General features: G+C 49.0%; 1 protein-coding gene across 2 annotated transcripts; it reads left to right on the top strand.

The window, feature by feature from the left end:
• The first annotated feature begins 2,573 nt into the window (after positions 1 to 2,573).
• On the top strand, positions 2,574 to 13,602 carry Set (SET nuclear proto-oncogene). 2 transcript variants are annotated; one of them, XM_057754770.1, is made up of 9 exons: positions 2,574 to 2,682; positions 3,105 to 3,229; positions 9,288 to 9,345; positions 9,915 to 10,057; positions 10,212 to 10,315; positions 10,410 to 10,523; positions 11,075 to 11,245; positions 11,343 to 11,489; positions 11,900 to 13,602. In XM_057754770.1, the coding sequence occupies exons 2-9, from the start codon at positions 3,121 to 3,123 to the stop codon at positions 11,921 to 11,923; spliced, it is 870 nt and encodes a 289-aa protein (XP_057610753.1). In that variant the 5' UTR covers positions 2,574 to 2,682; positions 3,105 to 3,120; the 3' UTR covers positions 11,924 to 13,602. The 2 variants fall into 2 exon arrangements, with proteins under 2 accessions (XP_057610753.1, XP_057610754.1); XM_057754771.1 differs by lacking the exons at positions 2,574 to 2,682; positions 3,105 to 3,229 and adding an exon at positions 7,517 to 7,960.
• The last annotated feature ends 1,120 nt before the right edge of the window (positions 13,603 to 14,722 follow it).

The following is a 14,722-nucleotide window of genomic DNA, read 5'->3' on the forward strand; positions in this document are numbered from 1 at the left end:
CGGGAATTGAACTCAGGACCTTTGGAAGAGCAGGCAATGCTCTTAACCTCTGAGCCATCTCTCCAGCCCTGTTTTATATTTATTTATCATGTATATGTGAATGTGCACATGAGCCACACCTTGCATCTTTGGTGTGGTTTCCTCCACCATGTAGGTCCTGTGGATCAAACCCGCCGAGCCATCCTGCCTTTGAGACAAGGTCTCACTCTGTAAACCAGCTGTCCTCTATGCTGCATCAGTTCTGTTTCAGCCTCCTGGGCAGGTGGATTACAAATGCGGTCCACCAAGTCTGGCCTGATTCTGTAAGTTATGCAAATAAGACCCCACTATTTACTATTTGTGTCTCTTGTCCTCCATCCAGCATTGTTTCTAAGCTTCATTCTTGTCTTTTGGCAAAAGCTTTCTTTACAGGTTGGGTGCGCAATTATGAATCCTAATGCATGAGCCTTCGCAAGCATTTGGGCATCTCTGCAGGTACTTCTGTTGGAGGCAAAGCGGGAGTGGTTGCTAGGACTGTGTTCATCTCCAGCCTCTGTGACCCAGCGCAGTTTCCCAGAGTGGTTCCACCAACCTCCCATTGGCTGAGAACTCCTTGCCTGCCCTTCAGCTGAGAACCTTCAGGATTGTTGCTAGTTTTTTCCTCTGTGTGTGTGTGAATGTGTGTGTGTGTGTGTAAGAAAGCTTTCTGTAGCCCAGGCTGCTGGCCTCAAATTTGTGAGGCACACGTACTCAAGGATGACCTTGAGCTCCTGTTCCTCCTGCTCCAGTTCCAAGTGCTGAGATTACTGGCCTTGGCTACTACTTTTTTTTGAAAGTATTTATTTTTTTTTTATATGTATGGGTGTCCTGTTTGAATGAATGTCTGTGTACCTCTTGCGTGTCTATTGCCCTGGGAGGCCAGAAAAGGCAGTCAGCTTCCCTAAAAGTGGAGTTAAAGACAGTTGTGGGTGCTGGGAAAGAAATTTGCCATCTCTGCAAGAGCAAGGAATGCTTTTAATCTCTGAGCCACCTTCAGCCCCTTCTCTTCCTCCTCTTCTTTTGAGACTGGATCTCACTGTGTTCCCTCGGCTAGCCTGGAACTCAGAGATCCACCTGCCTGTGCTTTTTTGAGGGCTTGGGTTAAAGGTCTGTGCCATCATGCCTAGCTTGAACTATATTTTAAAGATTTACTTTGAGCCGGGGTTTGGTGGCACAGGAATTTAATCTCAGTACTCCAGAGGCAGGTAGATATCTTGAGTTCAAGGCCAGCCTAGTCTACAGAGTAAGCTCCAGGCCAGCCTATATTGTGAAACTGTGTCTCAGAAAAATTAAAAAAACAAACTGTGTGATTGTGTGTGTGTGTGGTGTGTGCACAATCGGTGTGTGATGAGGAAGTAATAGGACTACTTGTGGGAATAGAATTCAGTTCCTCAGGCCTGACAGAAAGCACCTGGAACTGCGACCCAACTTCCTTGCTTCTTGCTGTTTAGTGTGCTTTTCAATTGGTAGACACAAACTCTACTGCTGAGCGGCACGCTCCTCATTTGTTTGCTTTTTTATTTACTTTTCTACTCTTTTTTTCTTTTTTTTTTTTTGGTTTTTCGAGACAGGGTTTCTCTGTGGCTTTACTCTTTTTTTTTGTTTTGTTTTTTGTTTTTTGGAGACAGGGTTTCTCTGTGGCTTTGGAGCCTGTCCTGGAACTAGCTCTTGTAGACCAGGCTGGTCTCGAACTCACAGAGATCCGCCTGCCTCTGCCTCCCGAGTGCTGGGATTAAAGGCGTGTGCCACCACTTGCCCAGCTTTATTTACTTTTCTAAATAAAATAGTTTCTTTTTTTTTTTTTTTTTTGTTTTTCGAGACAGGGTTTCTCTGTGCTTTGGAGCCTAAAATATTGTTTCTTTTTTTATTTACTTTTTGCTTTTTTAGGATAGGGTTTCTCTGTAACAGCCCTGGCTGTCCTGGAACTCACTCTGTAGACCAGACTGGTCTCGAACTCAGAAATCTTCCTGCCTCTGCCTCCTGAGTGTTGGGATTAAAGGCCTGTGCCACCACGGCCCGTCCACGTTTGTTTTTTATTACCTGGGTATGTGGCACCCAAGGTAGATGCTCTGGAATCCTCCCTGCAGGAGCAAGGTGTAGCTGAGCGGTAGTGTGTGTGCTCGCTGGAGGCCTTGGTTCCATCCCCAGCACCACACACACACACTTTTTTTTCTTTTAGTTTTTTTTGAGGCAGGGTTTTGCACTCTAGTTCAGGCTGGTCTGAAATCTGCGAACCTCCTCAACTTCTGAGTGCCAATATTAGAACCTAAAAGGCTGTGGTAGTGCACGCCTTTAAATCAGCACTCCGAAGGCAAAGGCAGGCGGGTCTCTAGTTTGAGGACAGACTGGTCTAAAAAAATGAGTTCCAGGACAGCCAGGGCTACATAGAGAAACTCTGTCCTGAAAATTCAAAAAACAAAAAGACGACAGACTGAGCCAGCGCATTTTACTTCTCTGATTCAATCCCTTTTGGATAGATGGAATAGGTGCGCCAAGTCTTTCCTCCCCTCCCCCGCCGCAATTTTTGTAATTCTCTCCCGGGAATCCCTTTTCTTCCAACACTCATCTGTCCCTCCAAGCGGCGATCTGCAGGCTCGGAAGGAGTCTAGCCAGACGCACGAGTAGGGGAGTTGGGAAGCGTGAAGAAGAATGTTCCAGGCCGAGGTGAGGCAACAGAACGCATCTAAGTCTGCTGGAGACCAAACTGGGGAGTGAAGGGAAAGAGGAAGAACTCTCATGGGGGCCGGGCGCATAGCGCAGGGGCTCTTTGGGCGGGCAGGGCCACCGGCCGCGGCCTTCCCAGTGCAATCCGGGGTTCAAAGGCGGCGGGGCGCTGCTCTCGCTGAAGCCGCCCCCTCCTCCAACGCCGGGAAGCCCCCGCCGAGAGTAACTCAAAGAAGTTTCTGCTGATTGGAGGGAGGGCGAGGAGGCTGGGAGAAGGGGCGTGGGGGTGTGTGTCCCACTGTCATGTAAATATCCCCCGCGGGCAGGGCGGCTGCGAGGCCGACTTAAATCTCCCGCACCTGAAACCGCCTCAGTTCCTGCGAGTTTCTTCCTGCTCTCTGTTTCTGTCCTCTGGCCTCTAGCCACTTCCCTCGTGTCATGGCCCCGAAACGGCAATCTGCGCTTCTGCCTCAGTCCAAGAAACCCAAATCGGCTCCTTCCCCGAAACTGGAGGACAAGTCTGCCTCTCCCGGCCTGCCGAAGGGAGGTAAGTTCCTCCATCGCTTCCTTGCTGATCGACTCTGTGATTGGCTTTTCCCCGATCCTTCTGGAGATGGGACCCCCCACAAACTCTCCCGAAGGGCTCTCAGCTCGGGGCGGCGGGGAATGAGGCGGATGTGAGAGAAGGAGCGGAAAGCGCGGGACTGGGGAACCCGTGCACGGGGGACTTCCTCCGGCCCGCGACACCACGTGGGACCCAGCTTGCTCTTCCCAACCCCCAAACTCTTATTTGGAGCTTCTGCGCGGGTCGATGCACCACCAACCATTTTGAGGCTTCCCCATCCCTCCAATTCCGAGGCTTGGAGGTTCAAGCCCTCTTAGGTTGGTCTCCCTGTTGCTGCAGCCGCCACCCACAACTCTGGCCTGAATAACTGCCACCTCGTGTTGCTCCCAGCTTCCTTCTCCCATCCTGCCCGAGCAAAGCTCGTCACGTGACTGGCTCCCAGACTTGTGAGACAACCTCTCGGTTGCCCTCCAGGTACAAACTAAGACTTCCGGTACCGAGGACCCTGCCCACTTGGTCCCCACCCACTTCTCCGGGTTCCCCACGTGGTGGTCTTCCTCTAGCATTTTGAATGCTAACCACCTAGACGCTTGGATGTTGCTTTCTCTCATCCCCGGCCCTGGATACCGACTTGTCCTCTTCAGGGAAACCGGTGTCTCCCCCACCCTGGGGTGGGGGGAGTAGATCGCTCTCCAGCTTCTCCCTCAGCCTAAGCTCCTATCAGAAGCTACTGTTGGCCGCGTCCAGTGACACCCCTCATTTTTTCATTCAGATCGTCTTTTTTTGTGTTCGTCTTCCTCTGTGACCGTGAGGGCTGCGTTTCCTAGATGCGACCCCGAGTCGTAGTATGGTGGAGTCCCCGCGCGCTTTGGGTCTGGTATAGGGTGGGGAAGCCGAGGGAAAGTGTTTGGCTGAAGTTTCGTGCCACGGGTGGAAGGAACACTAGGCACCGAATGAAGCGGACATCTCAGTACTTCTGTGGTCCTGTTTCCCTTTGCTGTGGTTCAGTCCGTCGCCTTTCAAATGGCAGAGAACTGCCCTATGGCACAGGAGTGATAAAGACACGGGGGTCTCCGTGTGCAGCCCTCCTTGGCCTGGCACTCAGCCTGCCTCTGCCATGCTGGGATTAAAGGCAGCATCATACCTGGCGTTTTTCCTTTTTTTTTTTTTTTCTTTTTTTTTTTTTTGGTTTTTTCGAGACAGGGTTTCTCTGTGGTTTTGGAGCCTGTCCTGGAACTAGCTCTTGTAGACCAGGCTGGTCTCGAACTCACAGAGATCCGCCTGCCTCTGCCTCCCGAGTGCTGGCGTTTTCCCTTTTTTTAAAAGAGGAAATCTCAAGTTGGTCTCAAATTTGTCAGTGAGGGTGACCTTGAACTTTCTGATCCAGAGGGGTTACTTACACAGGCGAGCACCTTAATGCCCAGGTCCAAACTTGCTGCATGGTCTTCCATTTAGTTTACTGGCAAGGGATGGGAGGGTGCAGCCCCCAGTCCTCCGGAGTGTGCTTAGTGGACACTAGTGGCCTGCCAGGCCCTGTACCCAGAGTCAGATCACAACAGCCCTTGGGTGCTTGGTGACTTCCTGATAGCGTCCATGCCAGGCCTCTCCCATATTTATCTCTCACCGTTCTGCGTTGTTTTCCATTTCCTAGTGAACTTGCATTCATCTTGAAGGCCAGTGCCTGATAAGGCCCCTAGAGCCCCTTCTGTAGAACAGGTACTTCATTGATACCTGCTGTGTGGGGAACAGTACCAACCCACCGGCTAGTCTTTGTGGTTAAAAACATTGGTTTTTCAGACCAAAGTTCTTCCTACGAGTGGCTCATTAAGTCTGTGTAATGAGGTATATAGCTTGTAGTTAAAAAAGGAACGATTGGGCACAGCTTTAATCCCAGCACTCGGGAGTCAGAGTTATAATACAGAGGGAAAGAAACTGATCTATCGTTCTTAGTAGGGTTGTATTTTGTGCGTGTGCCAAGTACTGCTGTCAGTTGTGTCTTTTAGGCCACATTTAAAACATTGATGGTTTGGGGTGGGAAGAACTCAAGGGCAAGACCGTGCTGGTCTACATAGCTAGGTTCATTCCCCCCTCAAAGAAAAATTTTGATCCCGTTTCTTGTAAACTTCAGTTAGGGGTGAGGCTTTGTGAATGGGAGGCAGACAGAAGCTCAGCAGGCACCAGGACTGGGGTTCCAGTTCCATTACCTTGAGTTTGAGTAAAATGTACTTTGTATCTTGTTCTATATATGTGTTCAGTTTGAGGCTGGGACATGGTTGGGTGATAGGGGCTGGTCTAGTAGGCACCAGGGCCTAGGTTTAACTCCCAGAACTTAATATCTATAAAACCTACTTTATATTGAGTGAGGGTTGCATGAAGATATAGCTAACTAATCCCAGCCATGACCCATAAAAATGCCCTAGTGAGGTGGCCGTCAACATTTTTCCCTTTTGAGACGCTGTTGCACACTATCCCAGGCTGATGCTAAGTCCTGCCACGGTCTCCTAAGTCTCCCTACTTGCCTGGTTTTGTTTGTGTAATCCCCCCCCACCCCAAGTCAGGGCTTTTCTGCAACAAACCTTAGCTGTCCCAGAACTTGCTCTGTAGACAAGGCTGGCCTCGAACTCTGAAATCGGCCTTCCTCTGCCTCCCGAGTGCTGGGTGGGATTAATGACAGGTCACCACCAACCAGCTGTGTGGAATTTCTTGCAACTGTGCCAGGACCTCACAGGACTATCTTGAAGTTACCCATGCATGGTAAAAGTGTTACCAGAGATTTAGCAAATGTCACAGATCACAAATTTTATCCCTCTGCTTTTTATTTCATTGTTAGGTATTATTTCCCTTTTTAAGGAACCTGTCCATAGTTGTATGTGCTGGAGGTCTCTGTGTTTGGGAGCTGTGGGAGTCTTTAGTGGATGTTGACAGGTTTTTTGTTTGGTTTGGTTTTTTGAGACACGGTTTCTCTGTTGCTTTGATGGTTGTCCTGGAACCAGCGCTGTACACCAGGCTGGCCTCGAACTCAAAGAGGGCCACCTATCTTCCCAGTGCTGGGATTAAAGGTTTGCGCCACCACCGCCATGCTTCCTTAGTGGCTGTTGACAGGTTTAAGTTTACCAATTGCAATAGATGAATGGAATTCATTGAGCATAAGGTACGCCAGAAGGCTTAGATGAATCTCTTGTAGTTTGTGAAGACTGTATATGGTGTATCTTTTTATTTTTACATTTATTGATCACTCGCCATGAATGTCTTGACTATTAAAGCCACACTGCTTTATCTTTAAGAGCTGATAATAAGACGGGGATGCTGGAAGGTGGGTGAATAACTCAAGCAGAGCACCCGGGTAGAAAGAGGGCTTTTCCAAAACCACGTGTTGAAGTACAGGTAGACAGAAGAGAGCTGCTGTCTTTTCAAGTCGTGGAAAATGGTTTAAGCAGAAAAGCCTCCTCCCGACATAGTACTTAAGGGCTTTTTAATCTAAAACTGGCTTTTGCTGTTTGTTTACCCTTTAAGAGCCTATGAACATTTCTCCGTTTGTCGCCTCCAAAACTCATCTCCTCTGAGATGGGCTAAGTCGAGCCGAAGGGCCTGTGGCAGAATGCCGCTTCCTACATTCGGAGGACTCAAACTTCAGTGTGAACCTTTTTAAGTAGGACGTGTGACAGCTTTTCAAATTTGAGAGCCGAGTGCAGAGACGCTTGACTTGGCCCAAGGGTACAGCAGGGCCCTGGGAGTAGACTGGATAGATGAGCGTTTAAGTTAGGTCCGCAGCTTCTCCATCTAGAGAAAAGGATGGAGGTGTCTTTCCCACTAAGAGGAAGATCCGACCGTGCCCGGGGTGCAGGAGTCAGGCGGGTGTGTATAGTCTGTGAGTTCCCAAGGCCTGAACTTCTGAGGGGCTGCGCTCGCCCCCTCTCCGGCGCCCCCCGGCCGCCCCGCGAAGGGAAGCCGCTCAGCCACCACGTGATGCGCGGGTATTGGGGAGAGGAGGCCCCGCCCCTCAAGTCACCGCGCGCCCGCCGCCGCGCGCAAACGTCCCGGGTCGGCTGGAGAAGGGGAAAGCGGGGGAGGGGAGCGCCGCGCGGGGGACGAACCATGCGTCGCGGAGCCGCTTCCTCCCGCCTCTCGTCCAGGCCCCAGTGTCCCCACCACCGCCACCACCACCCGCCACGGCCCCGCCCCCTGGCCCGCGGCCCCAGCCAATAGCTGAGCGGCGCGAGCGTCTCCGGCCGGGGGCGGGACTTGCGCAGGCCTGGCGCGCCTGCGCTCTGCCGACTGCCCCTCGCCGCGAAGAGGAGGAGGAGGAGGTGGAGGAGGAGGAGGTGGAGGCGGCTCGGGGCAATCGAGAAGCGAGCCGGAGCGCGGGGCGCGAGTCGGAGTCCAGCCGAGCCGCCGCCGCCTCCCCGCCTTCAGCGAGAGCCCCGGCCGGGGGCCCGCCACAGCGCGCCCGGGCCTGCCTCGGCGTCAGGCCCCGCGGGCAGCGCCAGGCAGCCAGGGGAGGGCGAGCAAGTGAGCGCCGGGAGGAGGCGGCCGGAGCGAGCGGGCGCCGCGCGTGTGGCGTGAGGGGAAGCCGCTGGCCGCCCCCTTGGCCGTCCCTTCGCTCCCCCTCCCCGCTCCCTGCCCCGACCGCGGAGGGCACCATGTCGGCGCCGACGGCCAAAGCCAGTAAAAAGGAGCTCAACTCCAACCACGACGGGGCCGACGAGACCTCAGGTGAGGACCGGGCGCGGCGGGGGCCCGGCCGCGCCGCCATCTTTCGGCCCGGGCCGCGGGACTGCGGGGGGCGCGCGGGGGCCCGCGGAGCCGGCGCCCTTTTTTTGTGCGGCGCGGGACCGGGGGACCGGGGTGGCGCCGTGGCGGCGGGCGAGGCGGGGGCGCTGCGGCCTGCGCGGCGGGCGGAGACCCCCCCCTTCCCCCGCCCGCGCTCTCCTCCCCCTCCCTCCCTCCCGAGAAGCCTCTCTTTATTGTGCTCCGCCATGATGCCTCGCTCCCATCAGCCGCCGCCGCCGCCACATGGTGCGGCCGGACGCAGCCCTGCGGCCCGGCCTCTCCCGCCGTCCTGCTTCCCGCCCGGAGCCGGCGCCCTGGCGGGACCGGGAGCCTGGGTCTGGGGCGGGGTAGCAACGCGGAGCCGGCGCGAGGATGCTCCGGGCTGCGCGGCTCGCACGCCCCACGTGGGGCAGCCACACTCGGCCGCGCCGGGCGCGCGAGGGATCTGGCTCGGAGGCCGAGACTCGCAGGGCCTTCCACGGACCCTCAGGGCGCCCAGCCCTCGCCGGGAGGCTCGTTCTTAGCGTAGGGCAGCTGTGGAGCCCGGGGCTGGTTACCGGAAATGGACCGCGCGAGCGGGGCCCCCTCACGCCCACTTGGCTTTGTAAAGGCCCTTGCAGTGCTCACCGGACAAAAGGGCACGAATCTGGAGCACACCCCCTTTCCTCCCGGTGCTTGCTAGTTTGGGGGACGGCCTTTTCCCAGTAAGTGCGTTCAGAAATCGCGCACGGCCGCGTGTGATGACCAGTCTTCTCGGGATTGGGTTGAAGGAGTTGGAATCGGGTCCCCGATCTCCCACTGCAGAGGCGGCTCCGCTGGACTGGTGGCTGGCTAGTCTTTGTTGGTATATGTTGATAACCGGAATAGGCGGTGGTATTCTGTTTTAAAGCCGTTGTACCAGTTGGTAGTATCTGAATTTGTCATGGATTAGTTTCCACATTCAGTTAGCAGCTGGCACATTCTACTGCAAGTGTATAATGTGATTAGTAATAAACACGAAGTATTTCTGAATGAGCCTTAGCCTCTCCCTCACCTTTCATAATGAAGGTCGATGATTGAAGCCTTAAACTCTTAAAGTGATCCAGTAATGAAGCATTTTCCTGAGTAGGCTAGCAGATACTTTAATTTAGGGTCAAGTAACGAGAAAGTAATTTGTCAACTGCATGCCTGAACACGTGGGGAGCGTGCTTTGCAGTAAGCACATTTCTAGCACATGTCGGGAAGTGTAGCTTGTAATTTTATTGAGTCTCGTTCCTTTTTTGTTTTGCAGAAAAAGAACAGCAAGAAGCAATTGAACACATTGACGAAGTACAAAATGAAATAGACAGGTAAATTTATTTAATTCACTTTATGGAAGTTTTCTTGAGGATCTGATTGGCCTGCAGTCAGTCAAGGAAGGTTTTGGTGAATGTGTCCTGTTTCTTGGTCTAGTGATAACTCCTGGTTAAAGTAAACATACCTCAACCTCCCAGATTCAGGGAGACTGTGGGTTGGGTTTGATTTTGGAGGCTACAAAATTGCCTGGCTACCTGGATTTTCATGGATAGTGTGGCACCTTCACTTAATACTTTCTGTTACTGGGAGGCCCAGTCTCAATAGCCTGGAAATGAACTGTGCTGAAATACAATGTTGCCAGGACTGGAGATGCCCAGTTGGTTCTGTGGATTTGGTTCTCAGAGAGGCCTGGGGGCTGTCCTGCCACATACTAGGCCCCTACGGGAGAATAATGTTGCTAAGATGTGTCCGTTTGGATATTTAGCATTACTGTCTTCCGGGATAAACTGGGGAGTCTGCTTCTATATATTGTTGTATGCAGTCCTGAAGCCAGTAGAAATTTTGTGGTTGTAAACAGTTGTATCTGTCAGCCATCACAGTCAATGTGCCTTCGTTGTTTCAGACTTAATGAACAAGCAAGTGAGGAAATACTAAAAGTAGAACAAAAATATAACAAACTCCGCCAACCATTTTTTCAGAAGAGGTCAGAATTGATCGCTAAAATCCCAAATTTTTGGGTAACCACATTTGTCAATCATCCACAAGGTATGTGGGGGGTTAGCAATAATGAAGGTTATTGGGGGGCATTTGTCCAGGAATTGGGGCATTCTGGGGGCACAGTCAGGACAAAGTCAGTGGGTTTGTCAGCAAAGCTGTTACTGGACTTGTAAAGTGGTCATTAAGTGAGTTGCTTCTCTAGTGTCTGCACTGCTTGGGGAGGAAGACGAAGAGGCTCTGCATTATTTAACCAGAGTTGAAGTAACAGAATTTGAAGACATTAAATCAGGTTACAGAATAGATTTTGTAAGTATCAAACATCCAGTTTGCCACTGAGAATGAATGTATACTTTGGCTATGAGAGTTGTTTATTGATTGCTAATCTTTTGATTTATTACAGTATTTTGATGAAAATCCCTACTTCGAAAATAAAGTTCTCTCCAAAGAATTTCATCTGAATGAGAGTGGTGACCCATCCTCAAAGTCCACTGAAATCAAATGGAAATCTGGAAAGGTATTTGGTAGATTGTAGTTTAGCTGAATCTGATAGTGCTCAGTGCCTTAGATCACTGGGTGAAAAGTGCAGAAATTCTGGTGTGTAGAGGTCAGATACAATACTAGTTGTACAAAGTTTGCATAGTGTAGCCAGGCGGTGGTGGCGCACGCCTTTAATCCCAGCACTCAGGAGGCAGAGGCAGGCGAATCTCTGAGTTCGAGATGCCTGGTCTACAAGAGCTAGTTCCAGGACAGGCTCCAAAACCACAGAGAAACCCTGTCTCAAAAAACCAAAAAAAAATAAAAATAAAAAAGTTTGCATAATGTACTATATCTTCCTCACAGAGATTTGTTTTTCAATATTCTTTTGGAGACACGGGTCTGACTTCTAGGTCTATAGTGGAAATGATTTTTATAAAATCAGATAGGCACATAACTTCTGTGAAAGCACACTTGACATGCACATTTTATAATTGTTCTTAGTAATTGCTCTATAGTGATCTTTAGTGCTTTGGGGGATTTGGGTGTGGTAGAAAGCTAATAATGGGACATATTGATGTTTTCATTTAGGATTTGACAAAACGCTCGAGTCAAACACAGAATAAGGCCAGCAGGAAGAGACAACACGAAGAGCCAGAGAGCTTCTTTACCTGGTTTACTGACCACTCTGATGCAGGTGCAGATGAGTTAGGAGAAGTCATCAAAGATGACATTTGGCCAAACCCCTTGCAGTACTATTTGGTGAGTTGGTTGATGTTCATTCACTTGACTTGAGGGTGTTAATATGTCCTACAAAATGAGTTCAGTCCATAAAGGAACATTGCCTGGTTTTTTTAAGGTTCCTGATATGGACGATGAAGAGGGAGAGGCAGAAGATGATGATGATGATGATGAAGAAGAAGAAGGCTTAGAAGATATTGATGAGGAAGGAGATGACGGCGAAGAAGATGAAGATGAAGATGATGATGAAGGGGAAGAAGGAGAGGTAAGGAAACTTGTTAAACCCCTTAGTGACTTTGGAAATTATATAAAGAATATAGTAATAAATAATAAAACTGCAGAATATAATTAGAATGGGGAGATGAGGTATTAACATGTGAGACTTTTTCTCTGTTTAAAGTTTAGTCTACATGTCTGTACTACATGTGATTTATCTGCAAAGATCAAAAGAGGACACAGGATCCCCTAGTACTGAAGTTATGAGTGATTGTGAGCTGCTGTGTGGGTGCTGGGGTCCTAAAGTGCTCTTAATCCAGGAACATACAGACTCTTCCTGCCAGTGTTTGCTTAATGAAGATTCATACTTCACCTAGGAGAACTAGGTTCTCTGTGGAGTGTTGTGTGTGAAAAGTCTTAGAATCTGCCCCGTGGTTGACTGGTCCCTTACTCTTTCAGGAGGATGACGGCGAGGATGACTAGCACAGAAGACTGATGGATTCCGACTCTTTTTTATTTTCTTTTTATTTTTTAAATTTCTCCAGTCCCTGGGAGCAAGTTGCAGTCATTTCCCTCCTGTCCCCAATCCCTCTTGTGCTCAGTCGCCCTGTTTCTGAGGTCTCGCTTCTCAATACCATGGTTCTCAACTTATTTTTGGGGAAATGTCTTGAGCAAAATACAATGGGAAAAGAATCTCCACTACTCTGTTCTACATTCATTTTTATCTTTTCTTGTCTTGAACTGTGGATTCAACACCACCACCACCGTGCTCTGTGGGAAAAAAGAAAAGCCCTCCAGCCCCTTTGGCTCTGCTGGAGGCTGGGGGGTGCTAGGCCCCTGTGTAGTAGTGCATAGAATTCTAGCTTTTTTCCTTTCTCTGTATATTGGGCTCAGAGATTACACTGTGTCTATGTGAATACAGACAGTTAGCATTTACCAACATGTATCTGTCTACTTTCTCTTGTTTAATAAAAAAAAAAAAAGAAAAAAAGGGGGGGTTAGAAGGTCAGCAAGGGTGGGTTTGAAGTGTCTGGGGGGGTAAGTGGGCATTGTGACAACATGGCTTCTCCTTTGGCATGTTTAATTGTGATGTTTAACAGACATCCTTGCAGTTTAAGATGACACTTTTAAAATAAAATTCTCTCCTAACGATGACTCGAGCCCTACCACTCAATGGGAGAATCAGCAGAACCTGTAGGGGTTTATTTGGAGTTCACATTCTCTGTTGTAACTTTATTTTTAATTTTTTTTTTATTTTTAGTTTTTTGGTTTTCACTGGAAGGAAAAGATGCTCATTTTAAATGTTGAAGTGTACAAGTTGCTTTGTTACAATAAAACCAATGTGTACACAAAGGACCGGATGCTTTTCTATCAGAACAGATGCTCAACATGACCTTCCAAGTTTGACCTGCATAATGACATCATGTCAAACTTTGTCTCCCTAACTTCATATTTTTTGATACGCACTTTGCAGGATGACCTCAGGGCTATGCAGATTGAGTTAAAGGGATGTGAATCATGTCTTAATGTCTCCGTAACTGGGTGATGTGGGTACAGTTTGCTGCAATGGACTTGTACCCATGATTTTTATCTCAATTTGGCATTTTTTAAACGGGCCTTTAGTTGCCTGGATATTATGGCAGCACCTGCTCCCACCATGTCACAGACCTGTTGCTCTAATGCCATCTGTACGAAAGACAGCTGCTAGCGGGTCTTCATTGGCAATTTGAACTGACCAAGGAAATGGGCTTTCAGAGTCAGCAGTCTTTGGGGTGGTTGGGAGTGCACTGTCCCAGGTATGTAGCAAAGCTCTCAGACTCTGTGAATCTGGGTGGATAAAGAAGTTTTGTCTGCTCAACGCCATTGTGCAGAGAATAATGTTTTGGAAAGCTACCTGATACATAAGCTTTTTAATGCTGTAAAATAGAGCTAAAATTAAATGCCACTTTTTCAGAGATGATTAATGGACAGCCTGGTCAAATTCAAAGCTTTTTGATGTATAAAACTTTATAAATGGAACTACTCCATCAATAGGCAAAGTGTAACCAAATCTGTCTAGATGGATAGTGTGTAATTTCTGCACAGGACTCTGTTTAGTAAATACATCACTGTATACGTCAGGAATCTTGCTCCAATAAAGGAACATAAAGATTTTTTTTGGACTGGGGTCATTCTCCTTGTTTTGTAGAGATTTAGAAGATGTACTAGTGGTTGGGGTATTGGGGCTATTCATTTGGTGGTGATTATGGCCCAGGTACAAGTAAAAAGTCGAGGTGTCTACCAGATACATATACACTTGGTTGTAACACTGGGCGGTGTGGTGATTGAGGGAGGGTGCTGGCCTGGAATTCAGTGAATCTGACTTCAGGAATCAAAGTGCTGGGGCTTGTGTGCTGATTTAATTAAGATTGTAGCACTAAGTCTATGTCCCTTACCCCCTTCTTACTTTGTTTTACTTTTTTCACTTTTCGAGACAGGGTTTCTCTGTAGCTTTGGAGCCTGTCCTGGAATTTGCTCTGAACCAGGCTTTGCAGGTGCTGGAACCACTGCCCTCCCGCCTTTTTTTTATTATTGATAATTGAGCTCTAAGTTTTTCTCTGTTCCCCTCCCTGCCTCCCCTCCCCCCAATCCTTCCCCATGCTCCCAATTTACTCAGGAGATCTTGTCTTTTCCTACTTTCTACTTCCCATGTAGATTAGATCTATGTAAGTCTCTCTTAGTGTCCACATTGTTGTCTAAGTCCTCTGTGATTGTGGTTTGTAGGCTGGCTTTCTTTGCTTTATTTATTTATTTATTTATTTATTTATTTATTTATTTATTTATTGGTTTTTCGAGACAGGGTTTCTCTGTGGCTTTGGAGCCTGTCCTGGAACTAGCTCTTGTACACCAGGCTGGTCTCGAACTCACAGAGATCCGCCTGCCTCTGCCTCCCGAGTGCTGGGATTAAAGGCATGCGCCACCACCGCCCGGCTCTTTGCTTTATTTTTAAAAAACACCCGTGAGTGAGTACATGTGATAATTGTCTTTCTGTGTCTGGGTTACCACACTCAAAATGATGTTTTCTAGCTCCACTTTCCTGCAAAATTCAAGCTGTCTTTTTTTCTGCTGTGTAGTACTCCATTGTGTAAATATACCACATTTTCCTTATCCATTCTTCGGTCAGGGGCATTTATTTAGGTTGTTTCCAGGTTCTGGCTGTGACAAACAAAGCTGCTATAAACATAGCTGAGCACATGTCCTTGTGTCACGGTTGAGCGTCCTTTGGCTATATACCTAAAAGTG

Source organism: Chionomys nivalis, chromosome 22 (assembly GCF_950005125.1).
Source record: "Chionomys nivalis chromosome 22, mChiNiv1.1, whole genome shotgun sequence".
Taxonomy (NCBI): domain Eukaryota; kingdom Metazoa; phylum Chordata; class Mammalia; order Rodentia; family Cricetidae; genus Chionomys; species Chionomys nivalis.